Source organism: Electrona antarctica, assembly GCF_951216825.1.
Source record: "Electrona antarctica genome assembly, chromosome: 19".
NCBI classification, from domain to species: Eukaryota; Metazoa; Chordata; class Actinopteri; order Myctophiformes; family Myctophidae; genus Electrona; species Electrona antarctica.
In genome coordinates this window covers 36861270-36884852 of record NC_136800.1, presented here as the reverse complement: position 1 = coordinate 36884852, position 23583 = coordinate 36861270, and the positions used below count along the sequence as shown (strand labels likewise).

Sequence of the window (23583 nt, the reverse complement as noted above, 5' to 3'; positions counted from 1 at the left end):
CTAAACAACAACAGACATTCCCAGAACCATGGTGTTTTGATTAGGCCATTGGAAAAAAATGAATCATTGACAGTAAATTTGTCAACACAGTTTAGCATCCAAGCCTAGCTAAAGGCCTAACATAAATTATGCACAGAATGGAATTTTAACAAGTCAATAACATCTAAACTCAGCAACAAAAGTTCAAAAATGTAATTTTGGTCCATTATTTCTCCACTTTAATAATACCAATTGGTATTGTATTTTATATAATTTTAATCGTTGATTAGTCACCTTTACAAAGAGCTATAGATTGTAAGGATCGGGTGTTCGTGGAATGAGCAACACAGCTAAACGTGTGGGTAGCGCCTCCAAAGAATTTGCCAAAAGGCAAATGGTTGGTATTCAACCCTTGCTTCGAGTTGCTTAGTGGATTGGATGATTGCACTCTCGCACAGTAATAAGGAAAAAACATCACATATTGGCAATTTTTACACTTTATTCATTTTACACCCAGTGTTAAGGAACTCAGTAGCGGGTGGAAGATTCAAAAGCAGCTGCAACAGCTTGGCATGGTATGGGGTAGTATCTCTCTCACAGGCAAGACAGAACTTGAGGTTGTCATCATTGAAGGCAATCTCAAATGCAGTGAGATATCGGGATGAGATTCTGTAGCCAGTGGTGATCCCATATCTTCAGAATCTGGTACCTAACGCCAGCTCCAGGATGACAACGCTCGCCCCTACAGAGCCAGGATCATCACAGAGTAGCCTACCTCCAGAATTTGGGAGTGGAGTGGATGGGATGGTCAGTTTGGACGTGCTGTACGTGCTAGAGTGACCAACAGAACCACGTTGGATGACTTATAATGAAACGTGGTTGAGGAATGGGATGCCATCTCACAGCAAAATGTGGCTAGGTTTGGTGACCAACATGGTGCCAAGCTGTTGCAGCTGCTTTTGGATCTTCCACCCGCTATACTGAGTTCCCTAACACTGAGTGTAAAATTAATAAAGTGTCAAAATGGCTGTTTTTTTTTCTTTCTTATTACTGTGTGAGAGTGCAATCATCTAATCCACTAAGCAACTCAAAGCAAGGATGAATACCAACCACTTGCCATGTTGGCACATTTGTTGGAGGTGCTACCCACACGTTTAGCTGTGTTGCTCATTCCAACACCCGATCCTTACAATCTATACCTCGTTGTAAAGGTGACTAATCAACGATTAAAATGGGTTAAAATACAATACCAATTGGTATTATTGAAGTGGATAAATAAATAATGAACCAAAGTTAAGTTTCCGAACTTTAGTTGCTGAGTTTATATAGACTGTGGTCACTTACTTTGAGATCCTGTCCATGTTAGCAATTTGTTTCTGGTTGCGGATGACCTCGATGGCTGCCCAGACATACTGCACCACCTTGGGGTCGGCCTGCCTCTTCCTCACCACGCGGGACATGATTTCCTTATTCATATTACCTAGTGGGCGAGCAGAAATACACAACCACTCAGACATGTTAATTTAAAAAGGAAAAGAGAGAAATGAATGAGGGCAGAAAATGAAAACATTGGCTTGAGCAAGTCTTGAAACAAGGCATATATATGCGTGTTCATAGCTACTTGCTTTAACTTGAAAAAATAAATATTCAAAATTACTGAAATGGATATAGCAAAATTTGTAAAATCAATCATCTGCTCTGGATGATTTCATAAGTACTCAAATTGTGCTGAATTGCTTTGTCTACTAAATTGAAGCCATTTTTGTGCAGTGTCAGCGAAAAAGTAAAAAAGAGGAAAAAAAGACAATAATGAGGGATAGGGAAAAATAAAGGAGTCTGTTGGGTTTCACAAACTGTTCATTTGGCTCAGGTTTGCTTCATGAAAAGGAGACAATCATCAAAGCAATATAGACACCGATACGAAGGCATCTTCCTAGCTATAGGATCTTCTGCATCTGACACCATCTTCCAAGTCAACTATGTAGTATGTACACATACTCATCCAATTATATCCATTGTTCCATTAACCCATTTTGACCTGAGATCAGATTCTAAAAATGTCTTCTACATCCTGACAGTTTTCTGAAAAAGCTATGTTTCTATGTCAGTTGTTCTTCGATTTTTCAAAAATAGCAGACCTACAAGCTCATAGCGCGCCACTCGGTGGCGCGCTACGAGCTTGTAGATCTGCTATTTTTCAATAGCTAAAGTATAACATAATGCTAACACCAAAAGGGGTTCTCGCCCAGAATTTCTGGATAGCGGGTGCTATCCAGAAAGTTAAAAGACAGTGGGCACTTGGGCATACAGCATATATTCGCCCATAATACAAGTTATGCTGCATCTAATATATTCTCCCATGGTTTCACCATAAGCCCCGGGCCACTTATAGGCCTATTCCAATGGTGTGGTCCAAAACACACAGCTATAACAGCTTATACGGTATTGTCTTTCCATAATGGTCAATCCCATTCAAACGAGATGTTATAGTCCGGCAGTCGAGGTGGACGGGTGGGAAATTTGGTATGTAGTCTTTTTTATTGGCCTAAAATATTGTCTATATTGATATTCATGAATCCACTTGCTGACCGGCTGTTACTATTGGGGTTTCTTGTGACCCTACCATTAATCCTATGGCAGGCAAAAATGTCAAACTTTCCTTTTGCTTTAAATAGCATGTACCAAGATGTATGCACCAGATGCGGTGAAGATAGAGGCACATTGTTCCACTGTCTATGGTCCTGTCCAAAATTGATGGAGTTTTGGGGGAAGGTCGGGCAGGAAATACAGAAGATTTTGTCAATAAATATTGTACCAGAACCAAAGTTCTTCCTGCTCGGTCTATATCCGGAGGGACACAAGATAAAGCGTAATGAACAAATGTTTATAGATGTATGTCTTTTACAAGCTAAGAGAGTGATAGCATTGACCTGGAAGAGGCCAGACAAACCAAGTATTACACAGTGGTTCAGGGAATTGTCTTTATGTTTACCTTTGGAAAAGATTGCATACATTCTTAAGGACAAACAAGAAATGTTTCAGGAGGAGGTTTTATAAGATACATAAAGAACAGTATTTTGTCACATTTAATGGATGGAGCGGAAGAGGAGTAGTGCTGTTGTTGTTTTCTTTTGTTTTGTTTTGGTTATTGTTGTTTTGCTTTCTTTATATCAGTAATTGTCTTGTACTGTTCATTGTTGTTGGTTTTTTGTATATTTGTATTGTCATTTGTGTGTAAAAAAGGAAAATAAATACATTGTTGAAAAAGAAAATAGCATGTACCATGTCAAACTAGGGGGTTTTCATGATTCTGAATGATTCCATTCCAAGCATTAGTTTTGCACAAAATACACTCCTTGGGCTAACAGCAGCCATAGCCACTTGCCAAAGATTTGCTGACCTAATCACATTTGTGCTGACCTCATCACATTTGTCATGACGTCTATGGCCGTTTTTAGCCCAAGGAGTGTTTTTTGTGCAAAACTAATGCTTGGAATGGATTCAGAATCACGAAAACCCCCTAGTTTTACATGTCACATGCTACTTATAGCATAAGGAAAGTTTGACATTTTTGCCTGCCATAGGATGTTAATGAGAAAAAGAATTGCCCAATACTTACAGCCGGTCAGCAAGTGGATTTATGAATGTATGTATATAGACAATATTTTAGGCCAATAGAAAATACTATATACCAAATGTCCCACTTTAAACAAAAGAAGCCCGCCGACTATTATTCAAAGTTTCCATGCTTGTGTTAAGAAGTCCTTCAGTACCTTGAAGCCATAGTATTCCAACTAAACTATCCCAGTACAGCATCCATTGTTTGTTTCCATAATGTAAACATCTGATATTTCCCTCCATGCTGGCCTCGAAAAGTCCTTCAGCTGCTTCAAGTCAAATTGTCTGAGCTACCCTTACTCCATTGCTTCAAGGGCTGCAAGTGCAAATATCGATTATGTTCTTATCAATTATTGTATTGATTAGTACTATTTCAAATAATTGAAGCATGCTTTATATATTTTTTTACATTTTTAATAGATCAACGAATGGACTTAAGCGTATTTATAATTCGGCGCTCAATTATTTTGTGCAAAAAGATCTACGAGCTTGTGACCCGTTGTGAGCTTGTTTTATCTCCTATTTGCACGATTTAAAAAAATATACCTAAAAGTTTTGCATGTAATGAGGCGGCAAAATAGGGATATCAATTATTTATTAAATCAGCTAATCTCATTGCATCTCCACGGACCTCGTGGACCACACACACCATGTACTGTACATAGTGAAAAGGACCCATCTGGTGAGGCTGAAGACATTCAGCATCCGTCCGGATCGGATCCGCACCATACCAACGACGAGCTGGTATCACGGTATGGGAACCATAGACATATAAACGTAGACGCCCTTTCCGGCTCTGAAGCGTATGTGCTCAAGGGAGGGCAAAACTTTCCCGAGATTCCTTGCGAAGCCCCGCGGAAGCATGAGCGTGCGTCACAGAGCCCATGTTCGGGTCTGTAAGTCCCGGAAAAGATGCGCTGTGATTGGCCAGTAATCACTTGAGTGGCAGCGTGACATAACGTGCCTTCCACACATACGGCATACTTCCTCTCCTAGTGTAAATCCTTCAACACACATTGCTCCAACGAACTGCAGCGGCCAATGAGGCATCTATTTTTTAAATATCTATGATGGGAACTGCCAACTGCACCGCCTACTGCTGGAGAGGCTGGTGCAGAGGTAGCAGAACATCAGACATGAGCTTCCCTCCCTCCAGGACATTATACACCTTCCCTCCCTCCAGGACATTATACACCAAGTGGTGCGTAGCCACAGCGAAACGGATCATCAAAGACACTCACCACCTCAGCCAAAATCTGTTCATGCTGCTAACGCCAGGCAGGCGATACAGCAGCATTAAATGCCAAATGAAAAGACTAAGGGAAGCTTTCCACAGCCAGGCCACCAGGCTGCGTGTGTGTGTGTGTGTGTGTGTGTGTGTGTGTGTGTGTGTGTGTGTGTGTGTGTGTGTGTGTGTGTGTGTGTGTGTGTGTGTGTGTGTGTGTGTGTGTGTGTGTGTGTGTGTGTGTGTGTGTGTGTGTGTGTGTGTGTGTGTTTTATTGGAATTTGATGTCTTTCATTTGCCGGGACTGAAGAGCTGTCTTTGCATTAGTTTGAGATTTAATTTTCTTAGAAGAACTTCAACCACTCATTTATATCTGAAGGTTGGTTGTGCCAATAAAGTTAAGTTGAAGTGGAGATGTTCCTTTATTGTTTTATTGATTTAAAGAGAGCAGACATAATGATAATGATTAAATATTAAGCTTAAGCCAAATGTTCCTTTTCAAATACTTTTTCTACAGTGCTGTCATCGGGACAATGTCATTTGCCCTTTTGACATAAAAACAAAAGGTTTCTAATGAAGACTGGAGCTATATCAGATTGAATTAGAAATTAAACAAAATTTAAAGACCTTCAAAAGGAATATGACGTTTGCCTGAGCCTCCATGCAGTGGGTGCCTGGGTTTAGCATCCTTTGAAACCTCTTCAAAAATTAAAATCCAATTTCATGCGTTCTCCTCCTAAGCCTTTGTGAAACGCAAGGTGTCATTTTCACAAGTCGTGGACAAAAACAAACCATCATAATAGTAAGGACGATGCTTGGCTTCAGAGCTTTCTGTGAACGCAGGGGCTCGAATAAATTAAGGGTGAGAAAGTAGCCATTTTTTTTGAGTGGTACAACCACTCCTATAGACAGCTATGTGTGTCCCTGGGTCTGTCCCTGGCTGGCTGGCTGTGTCCGAGCACGAAAGCTGGCTGGCTGTGTCCGAGCACGAAAATAGCTTTTGGTTGGTTTTCACAACCAAGTGTCTGTCACACACACACACACACACACACACACACACACACACACACACACACACACACACACACACACACACACACACACACACACACACACACACACACACACACACACACACACACACACACACACACACACACACACACACACACACACACACACACACACACACACACACACACACACACACACACACACACACACTATATATGATGCTTTGGGGTGGTACAGTACAGTAGGACCCCCACACGGTAACTGTCATTTCTCAACCATTTCGGACGCAGGGCACGTTCCTGGGGGTCTGGATGTTCCAGGGACCCCCCCCCCACCATGGGCAAGACCTACGCTGTAGAGGCTATAATTTGTTTGGGCGGAAGTTGCGGGATTTTAGCGGAAATGACGTTGATGCTTTACAAATCAGTTTAAATTCTCCGTGAATGAAACAAGTGTTGTGATTGGTCGGGAAAATATCGTATCCGGGGGAAATACATCTGACGGGTGTTCCGGAGGATACATCCGCCGATAGCTTCTCTGCCTTACGTTGTGACCAGGCTTTTCTTTTCGCAGATAAGTAAGCCTGGGACCGAGGCTAGGACCCCCCCCAGGGACCCCCACACGGTAACTGTCATTTCTCGACCGTTTTGGACGCGGGGCGGCTCGCCGGAACCGGGCCGGCACCCTGGCTGCATTCCTGTGGGTCTGGAACTTCCGGGGACCCCCCGGGGACCCCCACACGGAGTTGCACCACTCACTTCACACGGGTGTGATTTTTTTTACTTTTGTCAGGCATATGTGAATTACCAAAGTGGCAGTGAAGATGTAGGCCTACTGCATGCTTAATCAACACATGTTGATTGTTGGGAGTGGGACTTGGGTGAATCTGCATTGCCTATACACAACTCAAACGAAACATGTCAGTCACAGTATGCATGTAGGCTAGTAATACAGCAGTTCGTGTTTTGTTTGACTGCTCATGAGCTGAAGCTTTGTGTTCTTGGAAAGCAAATTAGTTTATTGCACAACAGGGAATATTCCAAAATAACTTCCCTCCTGCATGCGGCACTATAACCTATGTGTGCTTTGTTTATACTTTATACCCATTGTTTAACCTTGTTTTTTTTTTATACCAATTCTACCAACTGAAATAGTTGGACTATTTTAAGATCTAGAAAATGTATGCCGACTTTGTGCATTGTGTTTTGATTGTATACTCATTGTATGTTGTCTTTTGTAGTTTAAAATTATCATGTGAACACAAAAGCAAATAGGCCTACTCGACTCCATTAAAAGATGTCATTGCCTACCAATGACAATAATTGCAATTGACAAATATTCTCAGTATTGGAACAAAGGTTTGGCTCTAGCACATCATCACTATCTCTTGCCACTACAGCTAAAAGCAACACCCTTGCCTAGGCTATGAAGAACCCTTTCCTAAGTGAACCACAGCAGACAATAATTCATGTTGAAAAGTGAATGAACAGTAAATCAGGCAGCCTACAGCATTCAGACAGGCCTAGTCTCACCTCTTCTAGAGAGTGAAACAGGAGGAGAGAAGAGAGCAGATAGGTGACAGTGAACAATGAGATTGCCTACGCTATGACAGCCACAAGGTGCAAATTAGGACCACCTGTGCCACGGTCAGACAGTGGAGTGGATGGTAATATCTCCTGCATCTGCTAATATAAGGTTGTCATGCTCAGGGCAAAGACAAAACACAGCTGCAGACCCGCACCTCTTATCTCCCTGGGAACCGCACGTGTACATGATGCTGTTGCTGTGACAAATGGATCCGGGACCTCACAAACATCCTCAAAACAAAGTAACAAACTATTTGGTGTGCGGTGCTGGGGCTAATTAACCACCTACGTTGGCTCTGTACTCGGATGGTGTTTTCCCCTCTTCACTACACCTAATCTCTTTGCCAAAAATAACCGATCTTACAAGCACGTAGCATGTGGCATTGTGAGCTTGTAGATCAGCCATTTGTGGTTAACGTTCCTCTAGTCTAGAATATGATGCTGCGGTTCAAGGTCTTAACAAATCAATAATATTGTGCACACTTAAATGTCTGATACCAACTTCTTCCATCACAAAATAAAGCATAGTTCGCACTTGTTTAAATGCCCCCACAAAGTGACACGTGTTTTGGGGATAGTTTATGTGGATGTCACAGCCATAACGACTTTGTCAGCCAGCATTGGCCAGTTGATAACCAAATCACACTGACTGGATTAGACAAAACGGCATGTCTATGTGAGCTGTAAATATCTATATGTGCTGCAAATTAAGATACATGTAAATTGAACACCACTCATGAGATTTCCCAACAAAGAAGAGACCGAACAAGGCCACGGGGCAAAGCAGTTAGCTTATCCTAGCCAGGCTGGCTAACTGGCGACGTAACAGAAGTATAGTATTCTTAATAAAGGACCACAGTGAACTACAACACATTAAGTGTGCTTTAAATCATCACAACCTAATCCAATTGCTAAATGTAAATAATTCCAAAAAAGAACAAAAACAGATGCGAGCTGATCAAGGTGGCTATATGGCTTAATAGTCCCACGTACGTTCAATGTGAGTCGTGCGACAAAAATGACTTATTTTCAACTATAAAAATGTGACGTTTTTTTAGACATCAGTTTCGTCAAGCGAGGGAGTCGTAATAACAGTGTAATTATTTAGCCTTTAGCTTCCGTAGCTAATGTTAGACGACCGAGTGGTGACAACCAACCGACAGCAGTTAATATTATAATGCGCGTTTAGTTGTCATCGTGTCGTGTACATTAAATGACCAGCATTATGCTTTAGTGCTTTAGAAAGCACCGTGGCACATTTATTGGCGACACGTTCGCCAGCTAACTCGCTAGCTAATCGTTTGTTTTGGAGGGCGCCATGTTCGCAATCCTCCATCATGGGAGAGGAAAAGCCAGCAGCCGTAATGTTGTCATTGAGACAATGCGTTTATGTGTTCGCTCATTAAATAAAACCCCAGAACTTACCTCTCTTCTACAGTGTTGCTAAAAAAACACACGCGATGCTGTAGAACATGTAAATATCCGCGCAGGACTGAGTGCGAGGCGCCTTACATTTGTATTTCCGGGGTTAGTTTTTGGACAGTGTGGATAAATGTGGTTGTTGGTGTCTGTCCAGCTGGCTCAGGCTCTCAGAGCTCTCTAGTCTGGTTGGGAGGTAAACACAAGCCGAGCCAGAAGCACACGTAGCACAGCTCAGCCTGGAACTCTAGTGGCGGAATGTTGTTAGTTGTTCCCCCCACGGCTTAGTTCGAAGCAGAGGTCTATGCCTATTGCCTATGGCTCTGGTTTGAAGTACAGTCGCTCACGTTTCTGCTTGTTTGAGCCAGCAGCCAAGGAAGGGAATACAAATGTAAAATATTAGGCCATGTTATGTACCATTTATGTAGTAAGCCTATTATAATTAAGTGTGGTTCCCAAACTTTTACATATCAGCAAAACTACAAAAACAACACTTTTTGGAATCAAAAGTCAATCAAATTAGGTTATGAACATGGTTATTTATATAACATGGAATTTTCTGCACACAAATATTGTCTGACTCTTAGTAATATATTACTTGCAATATTTGTTTGTCTATTACTAATGTGTTATCCCACAAAAATCACAACCATGTGAAGTGAGTGGTGCAACTTGTGTGGGGGTCCCTGGAAGTTCCAGACCCACAGGAACGCGACCCGGGTGCCGGCCCGGTTCCGGCAAGCCGTCTCGCGTCCGAAACGGTCGAGAAATGACAGAGGTACCGTGTGGGGGTCCCCGGAGGGTCCCTGGGGGGGAACATCCAGACCCCCAGGAACGTGCCGAGACACATTTCTCGGAATGGTTGAGAAATGACAGTTACCGTGTGGGGGTCCCTCTACTGTACTGTACTGTCACACCCCAAATCGTGTGTGTGTGTGTGTGTGTGTGTGTGTGTGTGTGTGTGTGTGTGTGTGTGTGTGTGTGTGTGTGTGTGTGTGTGTGTGTGTGTGTGTGTGTGTGTGTGTGTGTGTGTGTGTGTGTGTGTGTGGGGGGGGGGCTGCGCAACAGTGACACTTGGTTGTGAAAACCAACCAAAAGCTATTTTCGTGTTCGGACAGACCCAGCCAGCCAGGGACAGACCCAGGGACACACATAGCTTTCTATAGGAGTGGTTGCACCACTCAAAAACAACAAAAATCACCACACAGATTGACAGGGTGAACCGGTGACACATGCCTTGGTAGTAGCTAGGCCTACAGTACATGTAAGCTTCTAGCTATGCACACAGGTCTGCACTAGGGAGCAATGAATTAAGTCCTTTAAATCTATAAACACCTACACGGCACAATCTTGCATCTTAAATTAACTCTATAAAATGTGTGTAAAGTGTCTAATTCAATTTAGACACTGAGGGTTGGGAAGTGTATATCCCCAATGGAAACAACCAAGCCATAGGCTTTCTTGGGTTTAACATCTAGCAGACCTTGAATTGAACTGTACTTTCCTGTTATCTTTTTTGCAAACTGTTAAATAAAGTATTAAATAGCTTGCCTTGTGTTTCTAACTTGCTAGTAATCTCTGGTTGTTGCCAACTGTCTGCCCATAAAAAATGTTTTCCAGATAATGTTGATCAACAAAAACAGGAGCCCTTGTACGTTTCTTCGACTATGCATGCACCTCTTGGTACCACAGCACCCCAGAGGCCCTTAAAACAAGGCTCCAGACTTCCCAAAACAAACTGGTCAGGCTATACTACTTGGCCTCACTCCCCGAACCCACCTCTGCCCATTTGCCCATTTTGATGCTGGAATGGCTTAGGGTTGACAACAGAGTACAGCATCTTTACAAGATTCGCTAAACCACCAAGATACCCATGTAGGCATGTACCTGTCTAAATACTCCCTTAATGTCAACGAAGTCCACACTCACAACACCAGAGTTAGTTCACCAAACCACGCCAACCCAGATTCAGCTCCTATGCCACTAAAATGTGGAACGCCCTACCAACAGCCATTAAGACATGTGAATCCCATGACTCCTTCAAAACCGCTCTCAAAGAGCACCTACGGACAGCTGCAATTCGAAAGGCCCCTGTAAATTAAGTCTGAGCTCCCCCCGACCCCTTTCTCCCCATACTGTACATGTTTTCCCCTTTTTTACTGATTTATTTTTATGTGATGATTTCCTGTTTTCTTTTTTTATAGAAGTGTATATTTGTATGTCTCTAAATGTTCTGATGAATTGAAAATGGTGGACCCTGTTGTAAATAAGTGTAATAATGCTTGGTAGTTGGTTCATGGTTAGTTGGAATACACATTCTGCTGAAACCAAAGCAGTACGATATACAGTAGTCATCTTCATTCAGCGAATATAGAATACCCCACCCTCCAATCCATTATACCAGGGTTCATATGCCATCCCTCGTAACAAACCCAAAAAAACAAACAAGCACAGCCACACACATATATTTTCCTTCCAGTCGATGCATGTACGCAGCTGTCGAACCACTCCACTCCAATTACTTTCTTTTGAAATCACCAACCAAGTATAGAATAGTTACTCTATAGTTTCTACAAATACATGTATTTGAAATATGCAATATGCATGTACCTTTCCCCTATAGCTGATGATTGTTAAAGGTATTGAGCATGTAGGCAGCTGTAGAGCAAAGAAGAATATTGAGTCCAGTGGTAGAAAAAAACATTTAGCCAACCTGCAACAAGATGAAGACTGTCTGTCTGTCTGTCTGTCTGTGACGTGAGCACACACACAGTCACGCACACAATATGGGGTTGTGTGCATGTATGAAAGGTCACAAGGCAATGGAAGAAGGGATAAAGGATGCTGCTTAGTGCTTCATGTTTGTACACAGACAACTCTGGATCACAATTACAAGTGCTGTGCACCTTCCCTGTAGTTTTGCTTGCTGTGATGGATGCCGACTTCAGATTTCTGGCTGTTTTTTGGCAGAAACAGCAACAGAGGCATCATTGCCAACTCTAATAATCAGCCCCTTTTCCACCAAAAGAACTTTGGTTCTAGAACCAGTTCCATTCTTTATTTTTATGATGGTTTATATCACATCTTCATCTTCCAACCTGAATAATGACATGCCCACTTTTCAGGCCAAAAATAAGTATTTTTTGGTTACAGTTCCGAACCAACTTTTAGGGATCTGAACCAATTAATTTGGTTCAAAATCAGGCGGGAAAAAGAACGGAACCGGTTCAACCCCGGTGGAAAAGGGGCCGATCTTGGCAAAGCTCTCCAGGCAGGTGACCTTGATGTCCCTCACTCATCGTTGACTACCTTCGCAAAAGAGTTGGGACCTGTGCCTTATGTGGTTGTAACTTGTGGCTGATGAGGTCTTCTCTATGAAGCCCTATATACTTAGAACTTTCTGCATTCTGCTGAGGGGAATCTGAATCCAGGTGATGGGGAGTCAGTTGAAGACAATGGTGGCGAGAACATCATAACTCCAACCAGGATCCTGCGGGGGAACAGTTCATCAGCAGACCCCCGCATTAACAAACACAATATGATGACAAACTGACAGTATGTGTAATACCATGTGTATGTGTAAGTGACGTAGCTCTGCTGAATGCTCACTATGGGTAACCCTCAGAAACAAGTACGAGTTGCCAGATCAGCTACAATGCCACACTGGAAACATAGCCTGTTTGACACTAGGGGGCATGAACACACCAGACACCATGGCTGCATGTCATAGAAGGGACATCTGCTGTCAATTGCATATTATTTACCAGTGCTACAAAGCATGGAGCAAGCATTGATCTGACCTCCACCTCCATCATGATCAAATCACTCACTTTTATACAATAATGTGTCGCTATATGAAAATTACATACAGTAATTGCAACTGATTCACTTGTCGACCAACACATACAAATAAAACAGTTTGCCCATTTAAGTGTGAACTACAATATTTGCGCAGTAGAGTGCAGACCTCCATCAAGTTGACAGTTTGTTTGTCTATCAATCAGAATGATTCATTCATCATGATTCATTACACATGAGCGTACAGACACTTCAGTGTCAGTAGTCTCTTCACAACTAAACGGTGTGACCAGTTAATCAGTTATTCCTGGACCTGGTCCCATGATAAACCATGTTCGGATGTCATGTTAATCTGTTCCGAAGTTGGGTGCATTTGTGTGACAGGCCAGGTCCACTGCCATGCCCTACTTTAACCAATCAGCGTAAACGGGAACAGTTCTTGACCCAAGCCCGACCTTTCCATCAAGTTTTATACAAATACATGAAAGGCAGTTAACTAAGTGCAGTTAGTTAGTTAAAGGTATATTCAGTGATTTCACTTCATTCAAATATCACTTATTTTTTCTTTTCTTTTTTATAAACCTCCCTACTATAGAGTGTGCTGACCATATAAGGAGTTCCTCCCTGTCCCCAGTGAGCCCCTGGGGTCAAAAAACCCTAGTTTCAGTTTTGGTGGCGGGTGGCAAAGCCTTCATCCAATCAGGATGAGAGGGGCCTTCCTCCAATCATGATCGAGTGGGGGCGGGCCTTGGTGCACATGCTGTTGGCCTGTTGCACTTCCCCCCACTGTAGTGCGTGCATGTGCACATTTTGTTACCGGGGCGGACTGGGTGGTTTTCCAAATCACCCAAATCACTGAATGCTCCTTTAAGGCAGTTAACTAAGTGCTTAACTAAGTTCTTTGTATTAGTATAAAGTAATCAACTTGCAATAAATATATTATTATATTATGTGCCTGAAGGACACCTGTCCAGTGTCCACAAGCACAATCGATTGTCTACAGGCCCGGTTCTTCCTACAGGCCGACGAAGCAACGGCTTCGAGCGCCATGGGAAAGGGGCGCCAAAAAAAAACTTTTATTTTTTATTTTTTTACTCTGTCCCAACTCTGTCTGCCCAGTGCCCCCCCAGTGCCTCCCCAGTGCCTCCCCAGTGCCTCCCCAGTACCTCCCCAGTGTCTCCCCAGTGCCAGTGTCCCGCCAGTGCCTCCACAGAGCCTCCCCAGTGTCCCCACAGTGCCTCCCAAATGGACCCCCAGTGCCTCCACAGTGTCCCCACTGTCCCCCCAGTGCCTCCACAGTGTCTCCTCAATTTTTGGGACAGAGTAAAAAATAAAAAAATAAAAAAAAATATTTGTTTTGTCTCAGGTGCATCGCTTGGATGCACCTGAGACGTATCCTCAGTGATGTATCCCAAGGTCATCAGGGTTTCGGGTCTCGCGAACATCATACCCCTCACTCGGGTGACCCAGCCGGGGTGATCAAGTGATCGAGGGTAGCCACTGGGACGGTCCCAGTGGCTACCCTCGATCAGACCCACTAGGGAAAGACCAGGGCCACACAATCCGTCGGATCCACTCCGTAACTACTCTGCCGGGACTGGGAGGTACTATTCTGGCATGTGGAGGGACTAAGCTATGTGGGTCGACTCCTGTCCGGGCCCCTCCTACGTCTCACCAGGTTCATTCCTGCTCTCACCAATTTATTTATGGCAAAAAGGCCAAATGCCAGGGCAGGAAGGCCATCAAATAAAACAAGATTTTAGTTCATTGGAATAATAAATAGAATTTAAGGGTTAAGGAAGATTATTCTAAATTGAATATGTAGACTATATCTGCATTGAAATAAATAAATAATGCTCTTCATAATCTAAATCCATGCTCTGCCCTGCTCCAATCAAAGTCACTGTAACCCTACCCCAGTGGGCTATATTCTTGGTCCACTGGGGTATTAATGGGTCTAGAGTTCTAATCTGAGACTTATTTAAACCTGGGAAACACCTTGTCAGCGTGCTGTCATACAGTATGCTCACGAGTGCTCTTATCAACCACTAGGTGGTGCAAGAGCTCCAAATTACAAGCCTCAACATATGGGAGGCTAGTTCAGCAGTCTGTCAGGATGATTTTATGTTGACATGCTTTACTGACTTTAGTGATTGAACGTCCTAATGTTAATTATTGTCAATTAACCATTGCATAATGATTTCATTGAGAATATAGATTCAGCTGTTCTACACATGAGCAAGCTATAGAGCCATTACTGTACTTGCACAGTGCACCATAGGCACAGTAAGGCACTTCTCCTGGTTGAATTGAACCATTGCATTCTAAGCTCTGTGGTGAATTGGTGTATTTGAGGGAGATTTAAAAAAGACATACTGTATCTAGTGTGTGTTTGTGTGTGTGTGTGTGTGTGTGTGTGTGTGTGTGTGTGTGTGTGTGTGTGTGTGTGTGTGTGTGTGTGTGTGTGTGTGCGTGCGTGCGTGCGTGCGTGCGTGCGTGCGTGCGTGCGTGCGTGCGTGCGTGCGTGCGTTAAGCACATGCACTTAAGCACACTGAGTACAGTGGCAGGCCACATGGGCTTGTGTGGTCTCCTTCACGTCCACACTCTTATGATAGATGTTGGCGAGACCTTCCGAAACATTCATGCTGGAATCTGCAACGAGGAAGACAGCAAAGTGTTATGTCATGTTATTAGTTTTCCAGAATACATATATGTAAGGTGAAAGTGTATGTTTGTTTTTGTAGACTCACCAGGGCAGCGGTGGCCGAACGGTTTGCGGAGCGGTCTTGATACCGGAAGGTCGCCAGTTCGAATCCCCGGACCGGCACGTTAAAATTACCACCGCTGAAGTGCTCTTGAGCAAGGCATTGAACCCCTACCATGAAATGTTCTATGAGCAGGGTGTGGCTGTAAACAAGCATCTCGAGCTTAGTCCACTTCCCTGGGTAAACAAAGAACTTTGCTTTGCTTACCAGCTGGTACGCAGTGGAAGCCGACAGTAGGTGGGTTTCCATCAAAACATTTCGAAAATAGGAAGCGAATAAGTAAGTAATTCGAAAAAAGAAAAGCGTATTTTTCTTGTTTCCATCCACTGATAAAATGTGCTTCTTTGGAGATATTAAATAAGCAGTAGATGGTTGCCAGTCAAGTGAGACGTGCAGAGAGGCGCATAATTATCTGACATTTATTTTACCGTTTGATGTCTGAAATCTGATAGCATCTGCATCACACACTACAGGATAATCTTACACGATTATTTTATCATGTCACACACACACTTCTCTGATTTGATTTGCGAGTTCAATGCTTTCTAATTAGAAATATTTTCTGCAAGTGTTTCCATAACTTTGCGCAGGCATGAAAAACGCACGTGCGTGCGTTTTGGCATTTCCAGGCATGAAAAACGTGCATGCGCACGTTTTCGCATTTTTTTGCAATTAGATTGAGGTTGATCCTGTATTTTCCATAGAGTTCCTGTACTAAATAGGCCTGAGAACTATTTAACAAGGATTTTCCAAGCAGCGGATGAAAGGTATGACAAATGAAAATGCCAAGGATTCGTCAGTGGACGTGTCACTGACTGTGATTTATAAATGGCTTCCAGTCTGTGTTACTTCTGTGTTGCATAGCATAACAGTGACATCACTGTCCAATCCTTGGTATCTTTACCATGTGCTCAGCGGGCAGCAGCAGCGGATCGATCATCAAGGGATCAACAGCTGCAGCCTATTTTATCTCGTTCGCACTAATGAAACAAAACACCACACGGTGACGGTACAGGATTATTATTTCATGTCAAAACATTCAAGTATCAGAAGATGATGTTGCCCAGGTAAAGTAATGGGTCACTCTGCATGTTTAACTTTTCCACATGTCCAAAATCATTTCTGAAAAAGACAATCATTTTCTTTCTTAAAATACATACAATTTACAATTTACAATTTAGGCATTTAGCAGACGCTCTTAATCCAGAGCGATTTACATTAGGCAGGAACAAAAGTATGGGAATACATCACATATATAAAATGCATTTATCAAGAAACATGCGTAAGCTAAGAACGTAACTAGAACATATCTATATAATGACACTATACATATTAACTATACATATATACTATACTATGCTATACATATGTAGGCTACTATGATGTGCTATGACTATATACAATGCAATTATTGTGCTGTCTACATGACATGCTATAAGTCTGTTTCAAATGCTATCTAAGTCTAAAAAGTGCTATCTAAGGGGGTAGGATAAGTGCTATGGGCCATGATGGAGTCTGAAAAGGTGGGTCTTCAGACTACGGCGGAAGATTGGGAGTGATGCCGCAGTTCTGACTGCAACGGGGAGTGCATTCCACAGTTTTGGGGCCAGAAGGGAGAAGAGTTTGGGACGTGTGGAACATACTATCATAGCCGATATAACACCATTTAGGTCAATGATATAACATTATGTTGTGATATTATAATAATATATCAGCGGGTAGCCTATTTAAGGGCCATTCAACTGTCTTCCGTGAGAACGTTAGGTTATAAAAATCATACTATCATTGCCGATATAACACCATTTAGGTTAATGATATAACATTATGTTGTGATATTATAATAATATATCAGGGGGTAGCCTATTTAAGCCTGTGCCGGTCCGCGAACATTTTATGAACTGTCAGCCGGTCCGTGACAATACATGAGTTCCAATGGCAGGAACAGCACTCATGATCCAATGTCTGAAAATGGAGAAACTATCCTTGTTTCTTTTTATAATTGTTGTCTCCACCAGGCCGAAGGCATGGGGAGAGAGTATGTTTTGCACTCCGTCCGTGTGTGTGTGTGTGTGTGTGTGTGTGTGTGTGTGTGTGTGTGTGTGTGTGTGTGTGTGTGTGTGTGTCCGTCCTTCCATCCGTCCGTTACCAGCTAATCTCCGGCACCGTTAACCCGGTCGATGCCAAACTTTGCACACACACTCCCTGGATGCCAACGATGAACCTCTGCCCCGGGGGGGTGAGGCCCAATAGTAGCCTGACCAGTTTGTTTTGGGAAGTCTGGAGCCTTGTTTTAAGGGCCTTTGAGCCCATAAAGTCATAGCGTCATCATTTGTTGTTGGCGAACATTTAGTGCGCAGTTCAGTTGCGTTTACAACCAATCTCCGTGGTTTCCCTTTCCATGATGCGCACCAAAGGGAACAACAACACAGAACAACAACACACAACCTGCCCAGCACGGAAAACACACGGCAGTGCAGAGGACACACGATATTCACAGAGAAAAAACAACACAGAACTAGAAAAAGTGCCCTTCTGGGCACAGGTCTCCACCAGGAGGATAGGACTGTGTGAGATGTTTGGCAAAATGTTTAGGAGTAATATAAACATGTTTGCCTTTGATGGCAATTGGATGACTTGAGGCATTTTGTTCCAAAAATGTGTTTTGCAAAAATCAACCTGTTGGTGGCGCTATAACAGGCCAATGTGAAAAGGGTGGGATATATTCCTCAGCCTAGTAAGAAAATGTGTGAAAGATTTCACGTAAATTGCATGCTGCGTTCATGATTTGAGGAATATGAATTTCAGGAATATGAAATATGGGACAGATCCGACTTGAGCACATGACCATAGAGATACTGTGTAACGATTTGTGAGATTTGTGGACAGAATCTGGAGGAGTAATATCAAAAAATGTGTTTTACAAAAGTCGGCCTCCTGGTGGCGCTATGAAAGGCAGATGCGGAAAATGCAGGTCAAAGGTTTGTCCTTGGCCTCTAGGGAGTGTGCATGCAACGTTTCACGCAGATCGGTGCAGTTTTAGGTACAAAATGTGAAAAGCTGCCTCATGGTGGCGCTATAACAGGCCGTTCTGGAAAATGCGGGACAGAGGTTCATCGTTGGCATCCAGGGAGTGTGTGTGCAAAGTTTGGCATCGACCGGGTTAACGGTGCCGGAGATTAGCTGGTAACAGACGGACGGAAGGACACACACACACAAGGACGGACACACACACACACGGACGGAGTGCAAAACATACTCTCTCCCCATGCCTTCGGCCTGGTGGAGACAAAAATAATGTCATGACATAGATAGATAGCTTTCACAATGTGCACATTTCCTGTTCATGGAAACTTACCATAGTTCATATGAGCGCCCACTGCAAAATAAGAATAGACTGTCAATAATCTGATGTAACAATACAGAGTTGGTGAACACTGCTATACATACTGTATAAAAAAATGTTAAAATAAGTTGTGATATCAGTTGTACCCCTAAATCTTTACACTCTTTTAAATCCTTGTCTGTGCAAATGGCCAGAATTTACTTATGTGCCCCCTCCATTACTATGGCAATAAACAACAAAAACACAAACACCTGCATTAAATAGATATATAGATATATACTTACCCACAAGGGCTACAGTCAGGGCAAGCACAGTCCCCCTCATGGTTGGTGGAATGTAGTATCTGCTGCGCCTCTAGTATCATGAAGTAAATCTAAGGAGAAATGTCACAGTCAGTCAAGATTAGGTTAACCTGGCCCTTGACTTTTCTGTGAAGAGCTCAATGTCCAGGTTGCAAAAAACGTGGACATTGTTTTGAACAGATTTGAACACTTCCTTTATCACAATATACAGCATTTGTTTTTTATTAAAGTATTTATGGCATTAATCATAGTTCGCTACAGTATATTAGAAAGTGTAATAATGAGTAACATTTTATAGCCCTCTCTGTCTCTCTCTCTTTCTCTCATTAGCAGGCAACATGCAGCACTATCTCTCTCTCTCCGTTTCTGGCGCAACAGCGCCACTTTTGGTACTCATTGGTACTGGTCACATAGTCACACACAAACACGGACACAGACATTGCTGTTCGTTGGAGTGGTTGCACCACTCAAAAATGGCCATGCTTTCAGTCTGCACTCTGCAGACATTCATCATGGCAACCTACAGTATGATGATGTGATAACTAAATCACATACAGTAGTTTTAGATCTAGTTTCTAAGATTTCTAAGATTATGTGTTCAGGTAGAGTACCCAAACTAGCGCATGGGTATTGGGTAACATGGCTGGAATTAGTGGTGCCGCTCACGTTTATGTGCATAAAGTTACCTCTGGCGTTGTGGTCGTGAGTCAATGGCAGCATTATTTTGGGGTCAGGGGCTGAAAAGTTCCCCAGTCAGAGTTCAGAGTTTTAATGAATGTAGAATTATGCGCAGAAGGTAACTTACATGCACATGTGAGGGACTTCATTTGTTTGACTACATCTTTTTAAATAATTTATTTTAAACCAAAAATACTCTCTCACATGCCAGTGTGCCAGTGATCATTGGCACCAATGTTGGCACTGGTGCCTAAAGTTGCCCTCCCCTGGACTAGGCTATATTGATAGTTACAGTGAAGACAGACAGGAAAGAGGGAGAGAGAGAGAAGGTGAGAGACATGCAGCAAAGGTCGTCATGAACGGGACTCGAACACGCGTCACGCTGTCAGGCAAGAGCCTATATGTGGCATGCGCCTGGACCACTAGGCCAGCGGGCGCCCCAGGACTAGGCTATTTGAAATAGCCGAATTACAAGCTCGCAACGCATTGTGAGCTTGTATATTGATTACGCATAAGATGGCGGTGTCATGACTTAATTATGGTAAAAGACCTGGAATTAAGACATGCTTCCATGCATGCCCAATACCACTTTGCGTCATATCATTCAAATTGTACTGTAGGGTTTACTGGGAGCTCTGGACTAGGTCTGTTCAATTTCTGTCTGGTCTGTTCAATGGTCTGTTCAATGTTTCATGGCGAACAAAAACAGGAGCACAGAGTTCCTATATTCATTAGTGAATGTCATAACAGGAAAGCTGGGTAGAACTGAGGCGGATGCAGACAGGAGCTTCTTATATTCTGTTCAAAGGGAGCCTCATTAGAGCTTCTTCTGACAATAGCCAAAGTCTGTCGCAATCAGCTGAATTTCCCTTAGAATTAGCATCTACTATCACTTAATAATAAGATGGTCCAGTCTGTCTGTCTGTCGTCTGTAATGTAATGTAACATTCAACTTTATCTCAACTTGAATTAATAAGATGGTCCATGTCTGTCTGTCTGTCTATCTAACTACTGTTACATTCAACTTTATCTCAACTTGAATTAATAAGATGGTCCATGTCTGTCTGTCTGTCTATCTAACTACTGTTACATTCAACTTTATCTTAACTCATTTAACAAACAAAGGAGTAGTTCACCCAAAAAATTACTTATTTTTCATCAATTGCACACTCTCCTTCTAATCTACACAAAGGATCCTATCTCGCCTTACCCCTCATCCCTACACGTTTTGGTTTTATTAATTTTGTTACTGTTTTGAAAAACATTTTAAAATTGTTCAAATAGCCGATCTAAAAGCACACAACGCGTCAATGTAGATCGGCTAGTTGAACTATTTAAAAATGATTTTCAAAATAGTTATAGCTAACAAGTTTATGCATAAAGGTGCATTCACACAGGCAGATGTAAAAGATGCAAAGACGAATAGGAGTATCATTTGGAGCAGCTATACATGCATCATTGCGTCTTTGCATCATCATGTCGCTTCCATTGACAATGAATGGTAGACTGCGTCTTTGCGTCTGCCCGTGTGAAAGGACTAATGAGGCGTGCAAGATAGGGCCCCAAACCTCTTTTTCTATCTTAGAAAGATTATAGCGGTTGACAAGTGGTTGACAAAATAACATCTGAAAATCAATTCTACCATTATTCTTTTCTGTGTGACATATCACTTTATACCACAAGACAAGTTGATATGGCTATGCCGATCCTCTCAATTTTCTTTTTCTGTCCCCACTCCAAAAAATTCCTGTAATTGCCGCTGTAGGGATTGTCTTTTGTTGCAACCATTCTGACTACCAGAGAAAAGGCCTGCGTTTTGTAAATCTTCACTCGAGAAGTGAAACTTGTCATCTGTAGAGGCTAAAAGTTTAGATTGCTGAGAGCTGGGTAGCCAATACAGTGTTCAATAAGAATAGAGTTCTGATTGGAATCATTTTTCTTAATCTGATTATTTGGGGACATGAAGAAAGTTCAGTGGAGAAGAAGAAGTTTTATGGGTGGGGATAATAATAATAATAATAATAATCTTTATTTATAGAGCACCTTTCAGACACAAGTGTAGTTCAAAGTGCTTTACATACAGTAAAAAGAAAAATTCACATAAATGCAAAAAAAAGGGGTAAAACAAAAGTAATAGCTTCGAATCTGGTCAGTAGAATTCGTTGAAATTAAGAGTAAATTTAAGATAAGGAATCATGAAGGAAACAGAATCAGTTAAAGGCGAGGTCATAGTAGTGGGTTTTTAGCCGCTTCTTAAAGTCCTCAACTGAGGTTGCCAGTCTGATATGGAGAGGAAGAGAGTTCCACACCCTAGGTACGTAGCTGGCAAAGGCAGCTTCGCCGTGTCTTTTGCCATTTGTTGGAATTTCGATCAGCCGTTCAGTGCCGAGTGACCTGAGGGGGCGAGCTGGGACATACTCGTGGAGGCAGTCTGACAGATAGGAAGGTGCCAGACCCTTCTTGACTTTAAAAGCAAGTAAAAGAACTTTAAAATCTATCCTAAAATGTACAGGGATCCAGTGTAGGGATGCTAGTACTGGGGTAATGTGGTCCCTTTTCCTGGTGTTTGTTACAATTCTGGCTGCTGCGTTTTGGATTAGTTGTAGGCGGTCCGTGGTTTTTTTTGGGCAAGCCTGTATAGAGTGCGTTGCAGTAATCTAAACGAGACAGTACAAAGGCATGGGTCAGTTTCTTGGCATCCTCCAATGAGAGGAAAGGTCTGACTCTTGCAATGTTTCTTAGATGGTAAAAAGATATTTTTGTGACATTACTAATGTGCTTTTCAAGATTTAACTCATGGTCTAGGATAACTCCCAGGTTTTTCACAGTTGGTTTGACCTGTGAGGACAAGTTTCCAAATTTGTTCATTAATGAAGTCTTTTGATCATCTGTACCAATGATGAGGATTTCGGTTTTTTCTTGGTTTAGTTTAAGGAAGTTATTGTTCATCCACTGCTCAATGCTGGAAAGGCAATTTAACAGGGGGTGGAGTGGGTCGCTGCTATCTGGATCTACCGATAGGTATAGCTGGGTATCATCCGCATAGCTGTGAAAATGGATACCATGGCTGCGGATGATTTCTCCAAGCGGGAGCATATAAAGGGAGAACAAGAGTGGACCAAGGATCGAGCCCTGGGGGACACCGAATAGGGAATTTCGCTTCTCTGAGACGTAATCCCCTATACTCACAGAGTAGTTCCGGCCTATGAGGTAGGTGCGGAACCAATTAAGGGTGGGTCCTGAGAGGCCAATGTGCGTTTCAAGTCTATTCAGGAGTATTCCGTGGTCGATAGTATCGAACGCGGCGCTTAGGTCAAGGAGGACAAGGACAGAGACTTTCTTCTGGTCTGTGTTCAACCTAATGTCGTTCATGACTGTAATGAGTGCTGTTTCTGTGCTGTGTCCGCCTCTAAAACCGGACTGAAATTTTTCTTGAATGTCGTTTTCTCTCAGAAACGCCTCAAGTTGTTTCAGAACAGTTTTTTCCATGATCTTGCCTAAAAAAGGTAGATTAGAGATTGGCCTGTAGTTGTTCATGAGAGACGAGTCTAAGGTTGGTTTTTTAAGTAGTGGCCTAACTAAGGCAGATTTAAGGGAGTCTGGAAATATACCTGATGCTAGGGAGCAGTTTACAATGTCCAGCAGTTCGTTGATGAAACAATCTAATGTCTCTTTGAAAAATAAGGTAGGAATTGCATCAAGTGAGCAAGTGGACGATTTTAGCTCCAAGATATTTTTCCGGAGGTCCTCTTCATTCATTTCCCTGAAGTGGTTTAGACGGTGAAGGTTCTCGCTGACGGTGGGGTGTGTGTTGTTGTTGTTAAGACTTATAATACTGTTTCTAATGTTGACAAT

The 23583-nt window shown here is 42.6% G+C and overlaps 1 protein-coding gene across 3 annotated transcripts in view; it reads right to left on the bottom strand.

Annotated features, from left to right (window-relative positions):
• The window catches only part of zmynd11 (zinc finger, MYND-type containing 11), a 36984-nt gene extending 27885 nt beyond the window's left edge, over window positions 1-9099 (bottom strand). Inside the window, exons 1-2 of one of the 3 annotated variants that reach the window (XM_079488682.1) lie at window positions 8848-9099; window positions 1324-1459 (exon numbers count right to left, since the gene is read on the bottom strand). In XM_079488682.1, coding sequence (XP_079344808.1) covers window positions 1324-1454 — 131 coding nt within the window. In that variant the 5' untranslated portion in view covers window positions 1455-1459; window positions 8848-9099. Of the gene's footprint in view, window positions 1-1323; window positions 1460-3752; window positions 3817-8847 lie in introns of those variants that run through there. The other 2 variants (XM_079488683.1, XM_079488681.1) reach the window with 2 other exon arrangements.
• Between the last annotated feature and the right edge of the window lie 14484 nt (window positions 9100-23583).